General features: G+C 37.8%; 1 protein-coding gene across 1 annotated transcript in view; it reads left to right on the forward strand.

Annotated features, from left to right (window-relative positions):
* Positions 1 to 19,310, forward strand: part of LOC115446059 (multidrug resistance protein homolog 49) — a 31,435-nt gene that overhangs the window by 4,324 nt on the left and 7,801 nt on the right. Inside the window, 18 exon segments of the mRNA XM_030172611.2 lie at positions 7,547 to 7,729; positions 8,385 to 8,430; positions 9,792 to 9,985; positions 10,347 to 10,491; positions 10,843 to 10,943; positions 11,221 to 11,392; positions 11,703 to 11,827; positions 12,197 to 12,386; positions 12,731 to 12,952; positions 13,312 to 13,553; positions 14,076 to 14,163; positions 14,278 to 14,486; positions 14,938 to 15,110; positions 15,421 to 15,680; positions 16,124 to 16,275; positions 17,961 to 18,075; positions 18,350 to 18,599; positions 18,920 to 19,115. Of these exon segments, the coding sequence (XP_030028471.2) occupies positions 7,563 to 7,729; positions 8,385 to 8,430; positions 9,792 to 9,985; positions 10,347 to 10,491; positions 10,843 to 10,943; positions 11,221 to 11,392; positions 11,703 to 11,827; positions 12,197 to 12,386; positions 12,731 to 12,952; positions 13,312 to 13,553; positions 14,076 to 14,163; positions 14,278 to 14,486; positions 14,938 to 15,110; positions 15,421 to 15,680; positions 16,124 to 16,275; positions 17,961 to 18,075; positions 18,350 to 18,599; positions 18,920 to 19,115 (3,047 nt within the window). The 5' untranslated portion in view covers positions 7,547 to 7,562.

A 19,310-nucleotide genomic window follows, 5' to 3' on the forward strand; every position in this document is an offset into this window, starting at 1 on the left:
TGAAAGGTATATCCTTAAAAGGAAGAGAACAATTTTAGATATAAGAAGACCATCATTAAGACCATAATAAAAATTATTAGACATTCGGACCCGACTCTATATCCTACTAATATTATACATGCGAACGTTTATGAGAATGAATGTATGGATGTATGTATGTATGTTTGTTCCTCTTTCACGAAAAAACTACTGAACGGATTTGGATGAAACTTTACAGTAATATTGGTTATACATGAGAATAACACATAGGATACAGTTTATAATGTTTTTGTGTAATTTGGTCATAATATAACGATCCATATCAAGTAAGTTGGAAAAAAAATATATCCCGGAAAACTCGTTCACGCGGGCGAAGCCGCGAGCAAAAGCTAGATATATATAAAAATACCGTTATAAAAATTATCAAACATTCGGACACGTCTTTATATAATTCGTAATTTTTATCTTTTATTTTCTGCGGAACCCATGCTTGGTAAACTGTACTAAGATGCTGAGCGATTATTTTCTAAGTTTTCCGTCATTAACGCCTCTCTCACAAAAGCATGTAAATTAAATATATTATTTCATTATACTAAACAATTCATGTCAAGTCAAAGTTATGTAATCTAAAATTTACACGACATTAATAAATCTTTCTTTATTGTTATGTCGCGATGTCTTATTAGAGTGCGTGTTAAATCAATAAAAGCGAAGAAAGAAGGTTTCTTGAAATCTATGACCCTGCTCTATGTATATTTTAGCATCCGGACTGCAGAGGCGGCATATAGGGCCTCCTGGAATCGCCTGGAACCTCGCACTGGGCAAGTGACATCGAGCGATGTAGGTATAATTGAATTGACCAACTCAACTTAAGCATCTTAATTAATCCTAATAATTGTTGAAATCAGAAACCTTTTTTCCTCTCGCCTGGGTTCACGTGCCGGCGTAGGCCACAACTGGCAAGGAGCACATTAAAATGGCCTCGCAAAGATATGCCGCGTAAGCCGCGCGTTGCTTAGGCCGCCACTGCCTGACCGAAATATTACTTATTGACAAAAGTTCACAAAGCAATATTCATTACAAGATCTGTTGTAATAGTATGTGAGCCATTAGAACTAACGTTTTTAATAACCGCTGCCAAAATAAGTACGTTGATGATTGCCTCAGATTAATTTTCACGTGATAAAACAAATCAGTACGAAGCAGTGGCGATTGTTGAAATTTTCCAAAAGGTATCCTGACGTAATATAAAAGTACTAAAACGCATGAATGTAGTCTGCAAATAGTTGTAATGATACTTAAATTCTACATAAAGGGTATCTGTCAGTAATCGGGTTATATTGACCCTTTCACCAATTCCTACATAGAAATCATGATTTGCTTGGTTTAAAACAAGTATAGCACTTCACTTGCGTATTTGAGCGCATATTTGCGTTATTTTACCAATAGTGGATGTTGCAATAGCCAAAAACAAATACACTTAGTATCGAAAAATAAAATGAAAGTGGTGATGGTGATGATCTGATGAAAGGCCGTCTTAGTTCCTAATATTGACTACACAATACTTGTCTATATCATTAAATATTACATCAGGGCCTCCACCCTTCACATTATTTTAAAGACCTAAAAATAACTCATGAATAATTTATTCGCAAAAAGTACATAAAATCAACGAAAGCCATGATTTCTCTGATAATTAATCTACCATTACCGACTGAAAGACGCCATTGTGACGTCAAATGACGTCACGGCGGAACTACGAAGTTACGTAATACACGTTGCGCAATTCGCACCTGACTGTACCAGACGTCTGTCTCAATGAATCGGCTGTTACTGCAATAAAGACCATTATCCCGTAGCAAAAGTAATTATAATGAAGAACTGGCAAGTGCAGCTGGCGTATTACAATATACTATTTTAACCACGTCCGTCTGGCCGGCCCTTGATCCAAATTTAATAAGATAGTCTGGTCTATTTTGAAATTGTTTGTCTTAGGTTTTGATAGGGGTAAGGTTTAGTATTAATTCGTAAGGGCTAATAGGGTAACAGTGGCCTAGCATGGGTTTCTGTCGCCCGAGGTAACCTCCAAAGAGCTTAACGTCCCAAGGAACCCGACGAGAGGTTATCTGCGCGCAACTTTTTTTTATGACCTTTTTGTAACTCCAAAATGTGTCGCCTTAAAGTCTTTGGCGCCCACCGTGGGACGTAGCGCGCTAGGCGCAACCCCGAGATTGCTAAAAAGTTTAGATGTTAAAAGGTTTTATTTCACGCATTTTGCTCCTAGAAAAATTTTATAATAACTGAGGTATTGGGTTTGATCTCCGAGGCCGGTAAAGTGTTATTGGGTAGTTCTTCTCAATGTCAACCTGGAGTCTGTAATTTATGGCGATAGAATTTTGTCTACCTATCCCTTTGCGGATAAAAGGCGTTAGTGTGTGGGCTCCATGATAGCACGGTGTTTGGAATCGTGCACCCTATTACTACGGGACCTAACAAAACTGTCTAATCTGTCTACTGAAAAACGAACGGATGGTGAGATGTTATTAAAGTATTAGTCATATTTCAAATCCAAAACGATGAAAATACCTTTAAAGACGAGGCACCGTCACCTTGACTTCGCTCGACCTGCCTTCATTAGTTGGCACGAAGTTGACGGCTATTTACGGCATGGTGTTAAGCCAGCTTGAGTTTTACGTAACTGTTTCGATATAGATGCAATTATTTATGCATCATGCTTAATGGAAGTGTAACATTCCTTTAGATACATTAATTAAATTATGAATTAAAACATAAGACATCATTAATAATTTAGTTAAACTTGGAGTCCTTCAAGCGAAATGTGAAGAAGCAATTAAGAAGGCAGGCGTAGCTGCTGACCGCTTGAGGATGTTTTAACTTCACTTAACATCGTGCTTTCATCAAAAAACGTACCTATAAAGCAAGTCACACTTCTTCATCCCGCCCACTACATTATATTACATGCAACAATTTTTGGAAAGTTTGAAAGCTTTTATTCACATATTTTGCGGCTCTCCTAAATCTGCAAGGGTTAGATATCCCCTATGGTCCCCCAACGCTACACCACTGTTTAGAACTTATAATGAAGCACTGCGTGTCAGTGCTTTTCGTTCGTTGCCCTGATATAATACACCTTCGAATACAAACTGGAACACACTGCCTCAGTGGCGTAGTTGTATTGCGTGTGCGGTACGACAACGTTCTGACGTCCCGGATCCGAATCCCGAGTTGGACAGTGTTATTGGAATTTTCTGCTGAGTATCAACCTCGAATCTGATATTTCATCGTAGCACAGAACACATATGGGGAAAAATGTATGCCCTGGTTTTACCTCTGCCTACCCCTCGGGAAATAATGACGTGATTTTTAAGAAAACTTTGAGTACTCTGGTCTCTTCATAGATGACTCTAAATATTCTTTTGACTCCGCCTCTTCTTACTACTCTTCTGATTGCGAGCTTGGTGATTCCTTGGATGTTGTCTCGCAGTACTTTTCTGTGACGTTTCGCTCCCCCCTTTGCCAAATCGTCGCCTCCATTCTCGCGACCGGTCATGTTGCTGTTGTGCTTGTAGATGGTGTTATTGTAACTCGGCTAATAAAAGACTCATAACAAAATTTACACCTACAATTCAATACTAAATACTATTATTTTTTTTATCTGTTTTGACGCCGGCGTGATATGTGTTTGTTAGTGGAACAGTACAATACTTGTACATTTTTATATTGCAATCGATTTTTTACGTCGTAAACAATTACGACTGACTTCTGAAAATAAAGCTTGTAGGTCTTGCGGCGAGTCTTATGTGTACAGAATAATTGCAATATTGCCGCTAGTGTAAATGCGAGTGGAAATTCTTACGCAATATATTGCAGCAAGAACTTTGCTGGTATAAACTTAGCTTTAGAAATAAACTACATTTTACTAAATATATGCCAACTTATGCTTGAAAAACAGTAAAATATCATTTTAATGGATCTTTATAAAAGTCTCACGTTCCATTGTTTTTTTTCATTCGAATTCGCTATTCTTCATGAAAACCATTGTTACGAACTCTCATTGGAGTTTGAATTGGGAAAGCAAGGTCGTCCACGTACCGTGAATAATGTTTATATGCATATATTATTTATGTAGTATTATTTTTTTTAACAGACGCCATAATGGAAATGATTCGCGTAGGATATTTTTTATATCCGACCGGGTAGTGACCACTGTTCGCAAGGTGTTAAAACCCACCATAGTGGCCCACGTAAGTGTCGCGTTCCAGTATCAGCCTGTGCATACCCGGAACTAACAGGCCGGCATAATTATGACTACTGTCGAGAGGTTGGTGACCTTTGCCGTACACATAAAAAAAGAATATCCACAATAATAAAAATATATTATTACACCAGCTTATTAATAAAATTGAATTTATCATCTATTTTGACGAATCGCATCGATCCTAGCCATGAAACATTCGTTTATGCTAAATATACTAAAGTCATTACTAATAAATATTGTTGTTGTTGGGTTGTAAGTTGGGTACTACGCGGAAAATGTTCAACTATGCGCCGCATTGCGGGTATCAATACAGCACAAGCAGCGTGCTTTCCCCTAATCGATGCTATGGCGAATACAGAGACGCACTGGAGGAAATAAACCTTAATCTACAATTATTATTGTTTTTGGTCATCATTAGAAAGAAATAAAGTCGACTAATTTTAATACTATAGATAAATATCGAAATAAATCGGATTTATAGGTAAGAACACTGGCTTCTACTATAATTTTATTTAGATCTACTAAGTAGGTGATTGGAAAGTATGATTATAAACTTTTATTAACCTGTTACAAAGGGTCTTCTTAGGTTTCGACTGTGTTTTTTTTATAAATTAAGTACAATACAATAAAGAATAAAATAAAAAAAAAACATAAAAAACTGTGTGGTTAAAAATAATCGGAAGCAAGAAGATAACCTGCCAGATTTAATAACTCTGTATATTTAAGTGCTACCAGATTATCTTCGTCTTATTTTAAAAAAACATCTGCTTAAAATACTAAATCTTATTATCGTCAGGTCCACTCTAAGATGGTAACATCTAAAATTCTTTGCAGACAACAATATGAAATAGTACACGTTAATTGGTCCTCTAAAACAACATCATTATTAAATCCAAAGCTGTCCATTGAACCAAATCTTAGCAAGTTATTTGGTATAATTATAAATGTTTGTTAACATTATTTAACAAATTCTGAAATGAAAAAATATATAATATACAGTAGATTTGTGAGTACACCCCTAATGGGTTTGAATTTTTACTATTTATTAATTAATACAACGACTTCATAAAGGAGGAACACGTTGGATGCAGGTTGCTTTCAACAGGTCCGTCTGGAAATCTTTGGGGGAGGCCTATGTTCAGCAGTGGACTTTATGTGGCTGATGATGAAGATGATTATGGTTTATTAATAATAGCGCATTTTTATGAAATTTTTGTTCTTTACGAAATTGAACTTACTAAACTAATGAGCAGAGATAGATGTTCTATCACGTTGTCCAAAGGCCGTTTAAAATGCAATTTGTAATTCTCAAATAAAGTTTTAACTCATATGCAATATGCATAGTGCTAAAATGTTTTATTTTGCTCTTAAGTTAATACTAAATATAAAAACAAGTGATATAAATTGTAATGGTGAGATTGAAATCATAGTTACGTCCAAACATATAAGATGCGTGCCTCGGTATTCTACTCCAAACCTCTATTACAGCAAATCTCATCTCTAAAATATCGCTGTCTGGTGAGCTTTTATTAATTTATCTACTCCTCTATTTAGATGAAATACCTTTAATAAGAACTGAATTTTTAACCACTATTATCATGGTAAAGTTTATTAATTTTCAAAATACTTTTTTACTTTTCTTTTACGCTTTATTTTATGTTATAAGCGTTGCAAGCAATCTCTGGTATTAAAATGAGGAACGCTGCAAATTGCAGAGGGATTAATGAATGGAGAGAAAGAACAAAGGAACGCGGCCGCATTCTACTCTCTGTATTTGTACCTACCAATGGCGACATCACAAATAGTGACAACGAACACACGAATGAAAATATGAAAAAGCCGTTCTGATGAATGATCTTTGACAAAAGTCTGAACCAAAATGTACATTTATTTCGCTATGACTTTGGAACATTAGAGTTGACTGTATTTACATTAATATCTCTCAGGAATCCAGGTTTGATGATATAAAGCAGAGCATAATAGCCCTTCTAATATGATCTAACTTGGTGACAGGTGGCACCTACACAGACGGGCGCATACGCAGGGTTTGTTTACCATCGAGTAAACTAACTGGGTCTTACACTGCTAGTTCCATATCTATACAAACAAATATCAGTTACCACATAAGTAAGAGCATCACTTGACAACGGATCGACCGGCTGACTCCTTTTTGTTGTGTTTTGCTAAATCGATGAGATAAGACGGGATCTTTGGCAATTTGAAAAACTGGAAAAATTTTTTAGGCCACGGTAATTTCCGAAATCCCCTAATATTTTCAATTATTTTTTTTGTGCGAATTTAGTTAATTCCAGCTTAAATCGTAGGATAATCGTGGACGAAATAGGTGGTGCTGTTATAGAGACCTAAAAGATGGAAGGTAGTTCACATGAAATATGGTCTGTGGTAGGACAACGTCTGCCAGTCCTACTACTGTAGAAAAACTTCGGCTTAAGACTTTGGAACATATGAATAATCCTCAAAGCAAACATCAGACCATAAATTTGGCATTACGCTCCTCTTTGACTATGACCAAACTGACAATGTTGTCATTATGTCTTACAATTAATATGCGAATAAAAAATATTTATCAATGATATCGTGAATGAAAACGCAAGTTCTGCAAATGCTGTTACTTGTGACATAGTAAACGTAATTCCAGATTTATTTATATTACTGCAGCTAGAGCAATGTAGACTCTACGGTAGAGATCAGAAATACACTTTTTCTTTAAATAAGAAATAGTGGGCGCCTTGGGAGATGGCAGAAAGGGCAACTGTCTTAAGCCTCGCGCTTGGAAGGAGTAAAGAAAAAATTATGATCCTCCTTTGGTATCGGGTAAAAAGGTTTCCTAAGCATCGACTGCTCAAAGCCATGCATTGGTAACGGCGGCCACTATTAGCGACGTCTTTTTGCAATTCACATAGAGTTTACTTTAGCTGATCTTAATTGTACAGTTAATAAAGAACTCCCACCCCACCGCATGGTGGGCGGAGCGTGGATATAGAGTGCTGATTGACAAGAGATGTTTATCCCTCACCAGTCTACACAATTATTCCGTCTCATGGACGTAGCCATGTTTTAGTATCTGGGGTTAGAAAAGTAACTACAAAATTGTGTACTGAATGATATATTCATTGAAAAAATAAGAGAAGATTATCAGTCATCTACATCACTTATTAAAACAAACATTATTTCGGGGACTTTTTAATCCCTAAACTCTGTCTGGCTATACCCATGACTTGCCTTTTTGTTTGAAGTCAGCATAATATGACGTATTTATTATTCCAGAGCTGTTGACTCGAGAATGAAACGCGATGAGTCGTTAAAGAGCGTCACAAAGTTCCAGGCGCAGCGGCGTCTCAGCGAGCAGCGGCCGGCGTACTCGCTCGGTTGGCGGTCCAACTCGCTTACTATACAGACGCTCGCGCAGCACTCCGCTTATTTAGCTGAAAAAGCGCTTAACAAACAAGCGTAAGTAACTGAATACTAAAGCTACAAATTTTATAGTTTTTGATGGTTTTTAATTAATTTGGACCTAAATTTGAATTGATATTGTATTGATAAATTGGGAAAGACTAAGTATAAAAACATTTAAAAAAAATACCACTGAGCTGGAGCGAGAGGATTCAGTTGAATTTTTCCAAAATTAGTAAATTACTGTTTATGTTTCATAATTTATTTATCCATAAATGGAACTATCAGCTTAGTTACCAGTTAGTAATTAATAACGACCTTATATGTAATTCGTTATATAGAAAACTGGGTACCGCATAGTATATCAGTAGTATAGCTAACACTATAGTTTTTATAGATGTAGGTACTGTTTATTTTTCGAAATCTATCAGTTTTTGATTTAGGCCTCCAAATCTAGTTTTTAATGATGGTCTAGCATCGTCGACCTTCTTTGCTACGTGGACTACATTAACATAACCTCAGCAAAACTTACCACTAACTAGACTGGAGCTGTATTACGTAATCGTCACCTTTAAACAAAGTAACTGGTATAATCCTAAAATCTTTGCCTATAGAGTACGTAGTCGGGTACGTCGCGACGTTACCCGAGATATAGCATTGTATCCTTAACCGTTTACATGATTTTTACTAAATATTTATATTTTATTTACAGTGAAGAAGACAAACTCACTGCGATCCCCGTATCTTGGTTCCGGCTAGTAAGTATACAAGATTTTTAACAACATGGTCAAAGACCCACAGATAATCTCGTAAAATACAATGTATTACCTACTACCACCTACTGGTGGTAGGTCTCTCATATGTGAGAGTCAGCCTGGGTTGGTGCTATCGCAATATCTATTTCCGCCAAGCAGCAATGTGTAGTCACTGTTGTGTTCCGGTTTTAAGAACATCGTAGCTAGTGTAACTACTGGACATAATAAGACTTAACATCTCATGTCTCAGGATGGCGAGCGCAGTGGAATTCCAAAACATTGTTTTGTAATTCGGGGCGTTGGATGGTGTTTCTACTGTTTATGGTCGGTCGCATCGCTTACCATCAGGCGAGCGGCAGGCTTGTCATATTATTCAGGGTAATCAAAAATATTGCGAGCGAATGTTGACTAGATGTGATAAAACAAGAACAGTTCTATAGTAATTGTTAAGAGTAAAATTATGATACACCAACAATTATAAGTGAGGGAATTAGAAACACAGAAAGCATGAGTTTTAAACAGTTTACCAGGGAGGTAGAATCGCTGGTTTGATTATCTAGCAGCGTCACATAGTTAATCACCTTTCTCTTGTTTAATTAACCGTAACTATACTGCCAGAACATTAAAAAACAAAACAATGGGACATATGCCCTGGAATATGAAAATGGAATACCCCAGTCCCCCGTGACCATGAAGGATGCAAAGTCTTCGAAACGGGAGAAAATTAAAATAAAACCGCGATAAAATCCGAAAAATAGTTTCTATTTAATAGAATAACTTAACCGTAACAATTTCATTCATTCTGAAATGGGTATGACATACATAATGTGTATGTGCAATAATTTTTACTAGATAATAAATGTGTAGTGCGTGACAATCGATCAAACTATGCCCTGTGCGTACATTGGAGCTGATCCAAATAGTATTAATAATGATGTGATTAAATATTGCTCTAAATTCAACAGTGCGTAAAAGTAACTGAAGATTTACATTCAAATTATAACCATACAACTGTTTGTATCAATAATCGTTATTGTTATTTCACACATTATCCGAAGGTAATATGAGAATAGCAAAGAATACCTCCGGTAGCTCTGTGACGATTTTCTTTCTGCAGCTAAAATAACACACATTTTTTTGCAAACTGTTAATCTTTTGTTTTAATTACGTTTACTACTATAGTTGCGACCAGAAACCATTGTATAAAGGCATCTAAAAATTGTTTAGGTTCGTCCACTTCCTAAAAAGAAAATTGCTTAACTATAATATTTATGCTGAGACCTTCTTGACTGCTTATTCCACTCTGATCTTACTGTCGTGTGTACTTACATAGCATACTAACCACTACTCCTTTCACTTCACAGTATAGATTCGCGCAACTATGGGAGATCGGGTTGCTGGTGTTGGGCGTGATTCTAGCGTCCCTGAACGGTCTGTTCGTGCCGATCGGTGTTATAATCTACGGCGAGTTCACCGCACTCCTCATCGACAGAACCGTCATGATCGGCAGCTCGTGTCCTACGCTCACCATCGCGTGGTTCGGCGGCGGCAGGATACTGTAAGTACAGGAAATAATTTTGAGTTTGACCTAGATTTATCAAATGTTATGGCTTTTTAGTAATCTGTTACCTACTTAATTGAAAGGTTGTCGCAGTGGAGATTTATATTCTAATGAATATATCCAAATATGATACTGAAAGATCCCAGTTTCAATTCTACTACGAAAATCTATTCAGCAATTGAAATGTTGTCTCTACATAGAGAAGATCTCTGGAACTGATGAAATTCAAGATTAATTCACTAATTTAGCTAGGTAATCCTTGAATAGCAGAGGATACTATGATTATACGGTCAACCTTTGCTGCTAGAACTGCGACCCAATTCTCTACAGCAAAATAATTGCTACATTTAATCATCAGAACGAACGCAAGCCGCGCAGAGAACAGAGCAGCGCTGATTGAAGATTCGCAGGCGTTCGGCATAGGATGCACCGTGTTTTCGGTGGCGCAGTTTATAGTAGGCGCCATCAGCGTGGACTTATTCAACTACACCGCGCTCAAACAGGTTCGTGTTTGTATGAGAGACAGCAAGATTAACTGATCATATATCATCACCATCATGAACTATCAAATCCTCAAAAAGGCAAGATTATTTGATACTGAATGGAATCAGTCATCATAAAGAAATTCACGGTGAAGGGAACGTCATAAATTTTAAATACTTAGCTTTAACAACTAACGGTTCAAAGAGTGACAGAAGCACAACACTAATAAAAATGTTAATTTCTCTTTTAAACTCATAACATAAAAATAAATGAAAGTAAAATATGAAAATATTTACAAACTACTTCAAGTAAAACTCTGTGAAGTTCGTATATTATTTTACTACTAATATTATTTTGTTCTACAAGTGCAGATCGAGAGAGTGAAGACCCACTTCCTTCGCTCGGTGCTGCGTCAGGACATCACGTGGTACGACCTCAACACTTCCATGAACTTTGCCACGAAGGTCTCCGAGTAAGTTATTATCACCAGATATTGTGTTATACTGATGATTTCTTTTTAATTATGATCTGCCTATTTGCCCGGAAGCCAAAACTAACAGTTGCAATATATATTTTTTTGTAAATTATTATTATTTCAAACCTTTGATAGATTGATACATTTTTGTACCTTAAAACAAAGTATAACATTCCTACAAGATCACCAACCTAAAATTACTAACTGTATGAAATTGCTTTGATGTAAAGCTGCAGGAAAAAGAAAAAGATCTTAAATAATTCCACCACCACAGCGACCTGGAGAAATTCCGCGAAGGCATCGGTGAGAAGGTGCCGATGCTGATATATCTTGTGATGTCGTTCGTGACCGCCGTGCTGATCTCCTTCGTGTACGGCTGGGAACTCACGCTGGTCATCCTCTCCTGCACTCCAGTCATTATCGCCACCACTGCTATTGTTGCTAGAGTGAGTGATATCATGTGGTTGAAGTATACGTCTTATGTTTTTAGCAGCTTTTATCTAGTAGAAGATACATTTTAACAGCATGTAAATGTTAAATAGAAACCCTATTAAATATATTCAAGTTTTTCCAAAGTGTTAGGTATGTTTTTTTTTGGAAATTATATTACTTTTTAAACCGATGATAAATTTGTTTAAAAATGTATGATTTTTTGTAGGAAGGGAAATAACAAAGGATTTTCATTCTACATCAAGACAACAATATGTTAATGAAATTTATAAAAACGTATAACCTTGACGCCTTATTATTTTTCAGGTACAATCATCTCTAACGACGCAAGAATTAAAAGCATACAGCATCGCCGGCGTGGTGGCTGAGGAAGTATTAGCGGCTATACGGACTGTGGTAGCTTTTGGTGGTGAAGAGAAAGAAATAAAGAGGTAAGTATATCAAACTCATTTACAAAAAATAAGAAGTTTCAACCTTTCCCTTAACCTAACGAAATTTTTCAATAAACGTTCCAAATTTAAATCTTCAATCTGGTCCCTAGAATAAACCAATTATAAAAGACATTAGAAAGTTGTCAAAAAAATACTCTGTTTCGATTGGTGCATTTTTACGATGGATCAAAAAAAATCAATTGAGATCGATTATTAAAAACGGTGGTATGTCTCACGTTTTTACTATAACTTCACATTAGAACAGTAGACTCTGCCATGACATCGAGCAATAAAATTAAGAGCGGTACCATCAAACACAGTATAATCATTATTATGAGAAGAACATACATTACTATACCACGTTTTCAGGTACACAGTCCGCCTAGACCCGGCAAAGAAGATGGGCACAAGAAAGGGCGTGTTCTCAGGTCTCGGCAGCGCTGTGATGTGGCTCATCATATATGCAACGTACGCGCTCGCCTTCTGGTATGGCGTGGGGCTGATCCTTGAGAGTCGGCATGAGACTTCACCTATATACACGCCAGCTGTGCTGATGATTGTAAGTTCATGACATTTTTCATAATATTATCACTTATTTATCCTAGCAGATTGTCAAGAATTTTGTGTAGATATTTAGAACTTGTTGAATTATAATTTGTTGGTATTTAACGTGCTAACGTGATAAAATTTGTTTTCTTTTGAGTTTCACTTAGGTAACTGTTCGTTGCTAAGGGTATTAGTAATTCCATTCTAAAAACAAAACGTATCATTTTCTTAAAATAGAGTACTTATAGCTAAAATAAAACTGAACTAATACCATTGACAATTGCTTTTTAATCTTGTTATAACATAGTCTATAATTTTTTCTTATTCATATTTCATTAACACCCTGTACTTTTCCAGATATTCTTTAGCGTACTTCAAGGTGCTCAGAATGTGGGTCTAACTGCTCCGCACATGGAGGCTATTGCCAACGCACGGGCCTCTGGTGCGGCCATCTTCGCCGTGATAGACAGGAGCCCGGCCATAGACAGCCTCTCCACGGAGGGCAGCAAACCTGAACTCAATGGCGATTTGGAGCTTAAAGATGTCTTCTTTAGGTACCCGGCTAGAGAGGATGTTCAGGTGAGGAGTATATAGAGGCGGTTCGGTGATAAATTAGAAATAAAAAGTTTGTGGTGAAACACCCATGATGAGAATCAAAGTTACTAACGTTAACATGTGCCTTTTGAGACTTTGGTAAATTTCACAGAGGTAAATCATTAATCGAGCAAATAAAAAAGAACCCTGAAAGCAATAAGCTTTTTAAAATCAAAATAAGGTGTATCGGTAAAGTCTCACTATCCTTACGAACAAAGAAATAAATTGTTACTTTACGTCACCTATCTACTAGTCACAAGTACCATTACGGTTGAGCACCGATTCCACCCCAAGACCCTTCCATCACACTGTGATGAACTGGCTATATTAACGACAAATTCCAGGTTCTACACGGAATAAACTTGAAAATCAACCAGAATGAGACAGTAGCTCTGGTAGGGCCGAGTGGCTGCGGCAAGTCCACTGTACTCCAACTGCTGCAAAGACTCTACGACCCAGAGCAAGGCACCGTGAAGGCAAGCGGCCACGACCTGAGGGCCATGAATGTACGGCATCTGAGAAATCATATTGCTGTTGTCGGACAAGAACCTGTTCTTTTCGCTGGGAGTATCAAAGATAACATACGGTAGGTATTGGAAATAGATTGCCCCTTTTAAGAAAGTAGGTAGTCGGTAATTATAGATCTTTTACCATTTATGATAAAACGATCAAAACTGTATGTGGTAAGATGTCGGTTAATTAGATCTTTATCATTTGGCGACATAAAAGCGGTTGTAAATGTTGAAAACGTTTAAACCAATAATATAACGTGTTTTTTTTTGCAACACCAACGTCATACATGTTATACCTTCGAGCTGTTTCTGCAGCACTAGTGCCACAGTAGAACTCATACTCGTAAATATAGCGATGTTATGTTTTCCATTACGCGATATAATAGACGCCAAAGAACAAACGAACCACGAAAAATACAGATAAATTACTGTTTACAAAATTCAAATGTACCTGTTAAATATTATATTAAGGATATAGCATACGCTGAACCTAACTTTTAAAGTATGCACCTAAATAGCTTCGCGATACCATATAAAATATTTTGTACTTACCTAATTTAGAAATGCCTTAACGTGTTTAAAAATATTTTTTTCAGCATGAGTAACCCGTCGTGTACAGATGAAGAGATCATAGTCGCCGCGAAACAAGCCTATTGCCACGACTTCATCAAGAAGTTGCCTGAAGTAAGTTTTTTTAATCAAACTAAAAATCTACTCTTGAACCTAGGGATCCCTTAATTGAATATAAAAAACGTATAAGTTGGAAGCAATTCAAATAGATTATCATTCACAAAATAGGGCTACGATACAATGATAGGCGAGCGAGGGGCTCAACTATCAGGGGGTCAGAAGCAGAGGATCGCCATCGCGCGTGCGCTGGTGCGGAGGCCGAAGATCCTGCTGCTGGACGAGGCGACGTCGGCGCTGGACTCGCACAGCGAGGCGAAGGTGCAGCGCGCGCTCGACGCCGCCGCGCACGGACGCACCACCATCATGGTCAGCCACAGGTAATAGGAATCAAAGTAGCTACCAACTATGTTTTCACTAGGTTTTGGATGACTGATACTAAATTACATAGCTGTGTGTTAATCTATAATATTTTAATTCTTATTATTAATTACGCAAGGAAAAAGCCATTAAATCGAGAACCCAATATTTTCAGACAATCTATAAGTATATCTTTTCTAAGTAATCCACTGAAGCTATTTTGATTAAAGTTAGTCCGAAGTTAACTGTATTTCCAAGACGGGACATAAACACTCTCTTAAATTTTTCACGAACCGGAGGAAACGCGGGCAAAACGGCGCATAAAACAAACGAAGTCTAAATTTCTATCCCATCTATGAAGAATGGAAGATAATATTTTACATTTTAATAATATATTTACTATATTAATCAGCTTCATAAATAATTGTAATGTAACATGAGATACAATTAATCATTGGTTTATTACGACAGATTAGCAACAGTGCTGAACGCAAGCCGCATAATATTCATAGACAAAGGAGAAGTGATAGAAGAGGGCACTCACGACGAACTACTGGCCCTCAAAGGACGATACTATCACTTAGTACTTGAGAACGAACCCAGCATGGCGGGGAATATGTCATCCACTAGCGATCTGGGCAAACGTGAGTATAATGTTAGAGGAAGTCAAGGACTTTATGAACTTTATGTCAATTCGAGAAGAGGGCTTTTGTGGAGTATATAGTCCTTATTTATCCCCAAAATATTCCCCAATTATCTCGAAAATATCCCTATTTTCGGCATAATTGGATAAAATTACTGCTCACAAGCATTATTGGAATTATTGATACATTGGTGCTTTGGTTTTAATTTAGTACTCCTACATAATACTACCGATATAAGCAAATTCCCTAAAAATAAAATTGTTTGTTTACTTTGGTAACCGCTTTATTATTTTCGCTTCTCAATACACAGGCACCAAATTTCGCACACCCAAGCTAAAAAAACTAGCATCAGTGGACTCAATGAAGAGCACCAGCTCGCTGGAGTCCTCAGGGTCGGAAGACAGTCTGGTATTGGAGGAGAAGAAGGAGCAAGTGTTCAAACCGACCACGTGGCAGATTATGAAAATGTGCGAGCCAGAAAAGTGGCTGATGGTCATCGGGGTTCTGGCGGCCATTGCTGTTGGGTCCTCGTTCCCTATGTTCGCGGTGCTGTTTGGTGAGACATATGGTGTAAGTGAAAACGCAAATACAAATTTTCAATTGTATTGTTTTAGGTCATAATATTGTCCCAATATTGGGCAAAAGTCTCCCCAAAATCCTACCACGAATCTTGATCCTGCGTTATAGTGAAGTAGTCACTTCAAATTAAATCCAGATCATCTCTGTATTGCCAGCTAATATCTTCATTAAAAATTGGTGCAATAACTACATTGTTTTGGTTACACAACTTTGATTAGAAAAGGGAGTAGGAATAACTAGAGTCTAACTTAGTTTGTGTTGAGAGGAACTGACTGATCAACAAACACGTTTAAAAACTGGTTGCATCACCATGTTACCACCTCCACAGACTTCATCCACCACTTCGTCATGATTGAGTAATTGCAAACTAAAATACTTATAATAATGATTAACTTTCAGACAAATTAAATAAAAACATATTCCTTAATTTTCAGCTACTAGAGAGTACAGACGACGACTGGATCCGCAGCGAGACGAATGTCATCGCAATTCTTTTCCTTCTCGTGGGCATACTGACCGGCGTCGGCATATTCTTCCAAATCTTCATCTTCAATCTGACTGGAGTGCGGCTTACTGCTAGACTCAGGTAAAAACTTTACTTTTGTACATATCTATACTATTATATAAAGCTGAAGAGTTTGTTTGTTTGTTTGTTTGTTTGTTTGTTTGTTTGTTTGAACGCGCTAATCTCAGGAACTACTGGTCCAAACTGAAAAATTCTTTTTGCGTTGGATAGCCCTATGTTCGTGGAGTGCTATAGGCTATATATCATCACGCTATACCCAATAGGAGCGGAGCAGTAATGGCTAATCTCAGGAACTACCGGTCCAAACTGAAAAATTCTTTTTGCGTTGGATAGCCCTATGTTCGTGGAGTGCTATAGGCTATATATCATCACGCTATACCCAATAGGAGCGGAGCAGTAATGCCTAATCTCAGGAACTATCGGTCCGAACTGAAAAATTCTTTTTGCGTTGGATAGCCCTTTGTTCGTGGAGTACTATAGGCTATATATCATCACGCTATACCCAATAGGAGCGGAGCAGTAATGGCTAATCTCAGGAACTACCGGTTCGTACTAAAAAAATCATTTTGTATTGGATAGCCCTTTATTCGTGAAGTGCTATAGGCTATATATCATCACGCTATGACCAATAGGAGCAGAGCAGTAATGGCTAATCTCAGAAACTAGGAGGTTGAACTGAATAATTCTTTTTGTGTTGGATAGCCCTTTGTTCCTGGAATGCTATAGGCTATATATATCATCACGCTATGCCCAATAGGAGCGGAGCAGTAATCGCTAATCTCAGGAACTACCGGTTCGAACTGAAAAAATATTTTTGTGTTGGATAGCCCTTTGTTCCTGGAATGCTATAGGCTATATATATCATCACGCTATGCCCAATAGGAGCGGAGCAGTAATCGCTAATCTCAGGAACTACCGGTTCGAACTGAAAAAATATTTTTTGTGTTGGATAGCCCTTTGTTCCTGGAGTGCTATAGGTTATATATCGTCACGCTATGACCAATAGGAGCGGAGCAGTAATGAAACATGATGCAAAAACGGGGACAATTTATTGGTTTTGAGAGCTTCTGTTGCGTGCGCTGCGTAAACGGTTAAAATTATGCAACAATAATGTATGACGGGATTGTTCCTCTTAAAAAGTTCTACAAAAATATATCATAAAACAAAGTCCCCCGCTGCATCGGTCTGCCCGAACGTGTTAAACTTAAAAACTACCCAACGTATTAGGATAAAATTTGGTATGGAGACAGTTTGAGAACCCTGGGAAGAACATAGGCTCCCGGGAAAATATATAGCGTGACTTTAATAACGGAAAACTTTAGCCCGAAAAACTTAATAACGCGGGCGGAGCCGCGGGAAAAAACTAGTTTTCTCAATATTTACAAATTAACTTAAATATAATGAAAAAAATAACTTTTATAATCCGGCCCAAAGTAACAGAATGCTTAAAGAAAATGTAGTCAATGAAATAGGAAAATGCTTGAGGAATAAATATTTCGTTAACTCTAGTATTTCGATCATATCCCTGAAATCGAATCATTCCCTAACTTCTAAGTAAGTATTCAAATCTCCGAAGCTTAGACAATAGACTTCTTAACCCGCAACTCTCCCTTACTATACCGAAATGTCAACAAGCCCACTTATAATCTTGGTATTGTGAAGGCCTGTAGGTCGGAAATATCACTTACCATAAAAAGTTAGACTTGCTCATTAGATGTTCTATACTTAATAATTATTGATTTCAGGGTGGCTGCATTCCGGTCCATGTTAGCACAAGAGATAGGCTGGTTTGACGATCCCAAGAACGGCGTAGGAGCACTGTGCGCCAGGCTGGCGGCAGATGCAGCTGCGGTGCAAGGCGTGAGTACTGGACATAATACAATAGTAGATTTAGTAGGAGATATAGTAGCTCTGTAACCGGCGTGTCTACCGGCTCGATTCTTCATCTGTTCAAGTTGCTATATTGGTTTCGTCTTCTTCCAACTGCTCAAAACGATTTTAGCTTGTACTGCCGCCCTATGTTCAATCACTTTTGGAAGATCTTATCATGCTAAATGTACCAAAAAATTATGCGTTTGGTTTCCTCTGCTATTAAAACAATTTTTTAACAAATACCCCATAATCAATTCTGCAGGCAACAGGAACTCGAATCGGCGCCCTAATGCAGGCATCAGCTACTATCGTGATCGGCATCACGCTGTCCATGTTCTTCACGTGGCAAATGACGCTGGTCTCGCTGGTATCGGTGCCGATGGTGATCGGAGCCGTGGTGCTCGAGGGCAGGGTACTGGCGCAGGGCATCGCTGACGTCAGAGAAGCTTCTGATAGAGCTACCACCATAGCCACTGAAGCGATTACTAATATCAGGACTGTTTGCGCTTTTTGTGAGTATTACATCCTTTGTCTGCTCTTGTGAGAATGCAAAGCATGTGTGGGTAAAATTAAATAATGCTTAACAAGAAATTAGGAATTTTATACAGTACATATTATTTTGTTGTAAGTAAATTTGACTACAGTATGAACCGAATTGAAGAAACGAAATCAAAGATTACACTCAGTAAGATGGTCTGGGAGAGGCTTATGTCCAGCAGGGCATTGATGAATACGAGCTGATAATGATGACGATGATAATGAACGTGCGTCTCCAATATGTGTTACAGAAAATTTGACAGCCTCTAATAAATTTTGAATTGATTGTCTCTAGGCGGTGAGGAAGGAGTCGTGGCGCGGTACCAGGAGGCCGGTGCGCACGCGCAGGAGACCGCCCAGCGCAGCATCCGCTGGCGCGGCAGCGTGTTCTCGTTCGGGCAGACAGCGCCGGTGGCGGGCTACGCGCTCTCGCTGTGGTACGGCGGCGTGCTCGTCGCGGACCAGGAGATACCTTACAAATCTGTCATTAAGTATGCATTGGATCATAATTTTATAGTGATAGTAAACATAAGTGTTTTTAAGGGGAATAGCGGTAAACCCAGTTAAGAACGTCGCGATAGATATGTTTTGAGGTATGACCCGATTGTTGGTATCTATTGGCTACCAATACAGAACCGACTACATGTATATTTTATATCTATACATTCTCTTTGATGTACAATTAA

Source organism: Manduca sexta, chromosome 7, assembly GCF_014839805.1.
Source record: "Manduca sexta isolate Smith_Timp_Sample1 chromosome 7, JHU_Msex_v1.0, whole genome shotgun sequence".
Lineage (NCBI taxonomy): Eukaryota > Metazoa > Arthropoda > Insecta > Lepidoptera > Sphingidae > Manduca > Manduca sexta.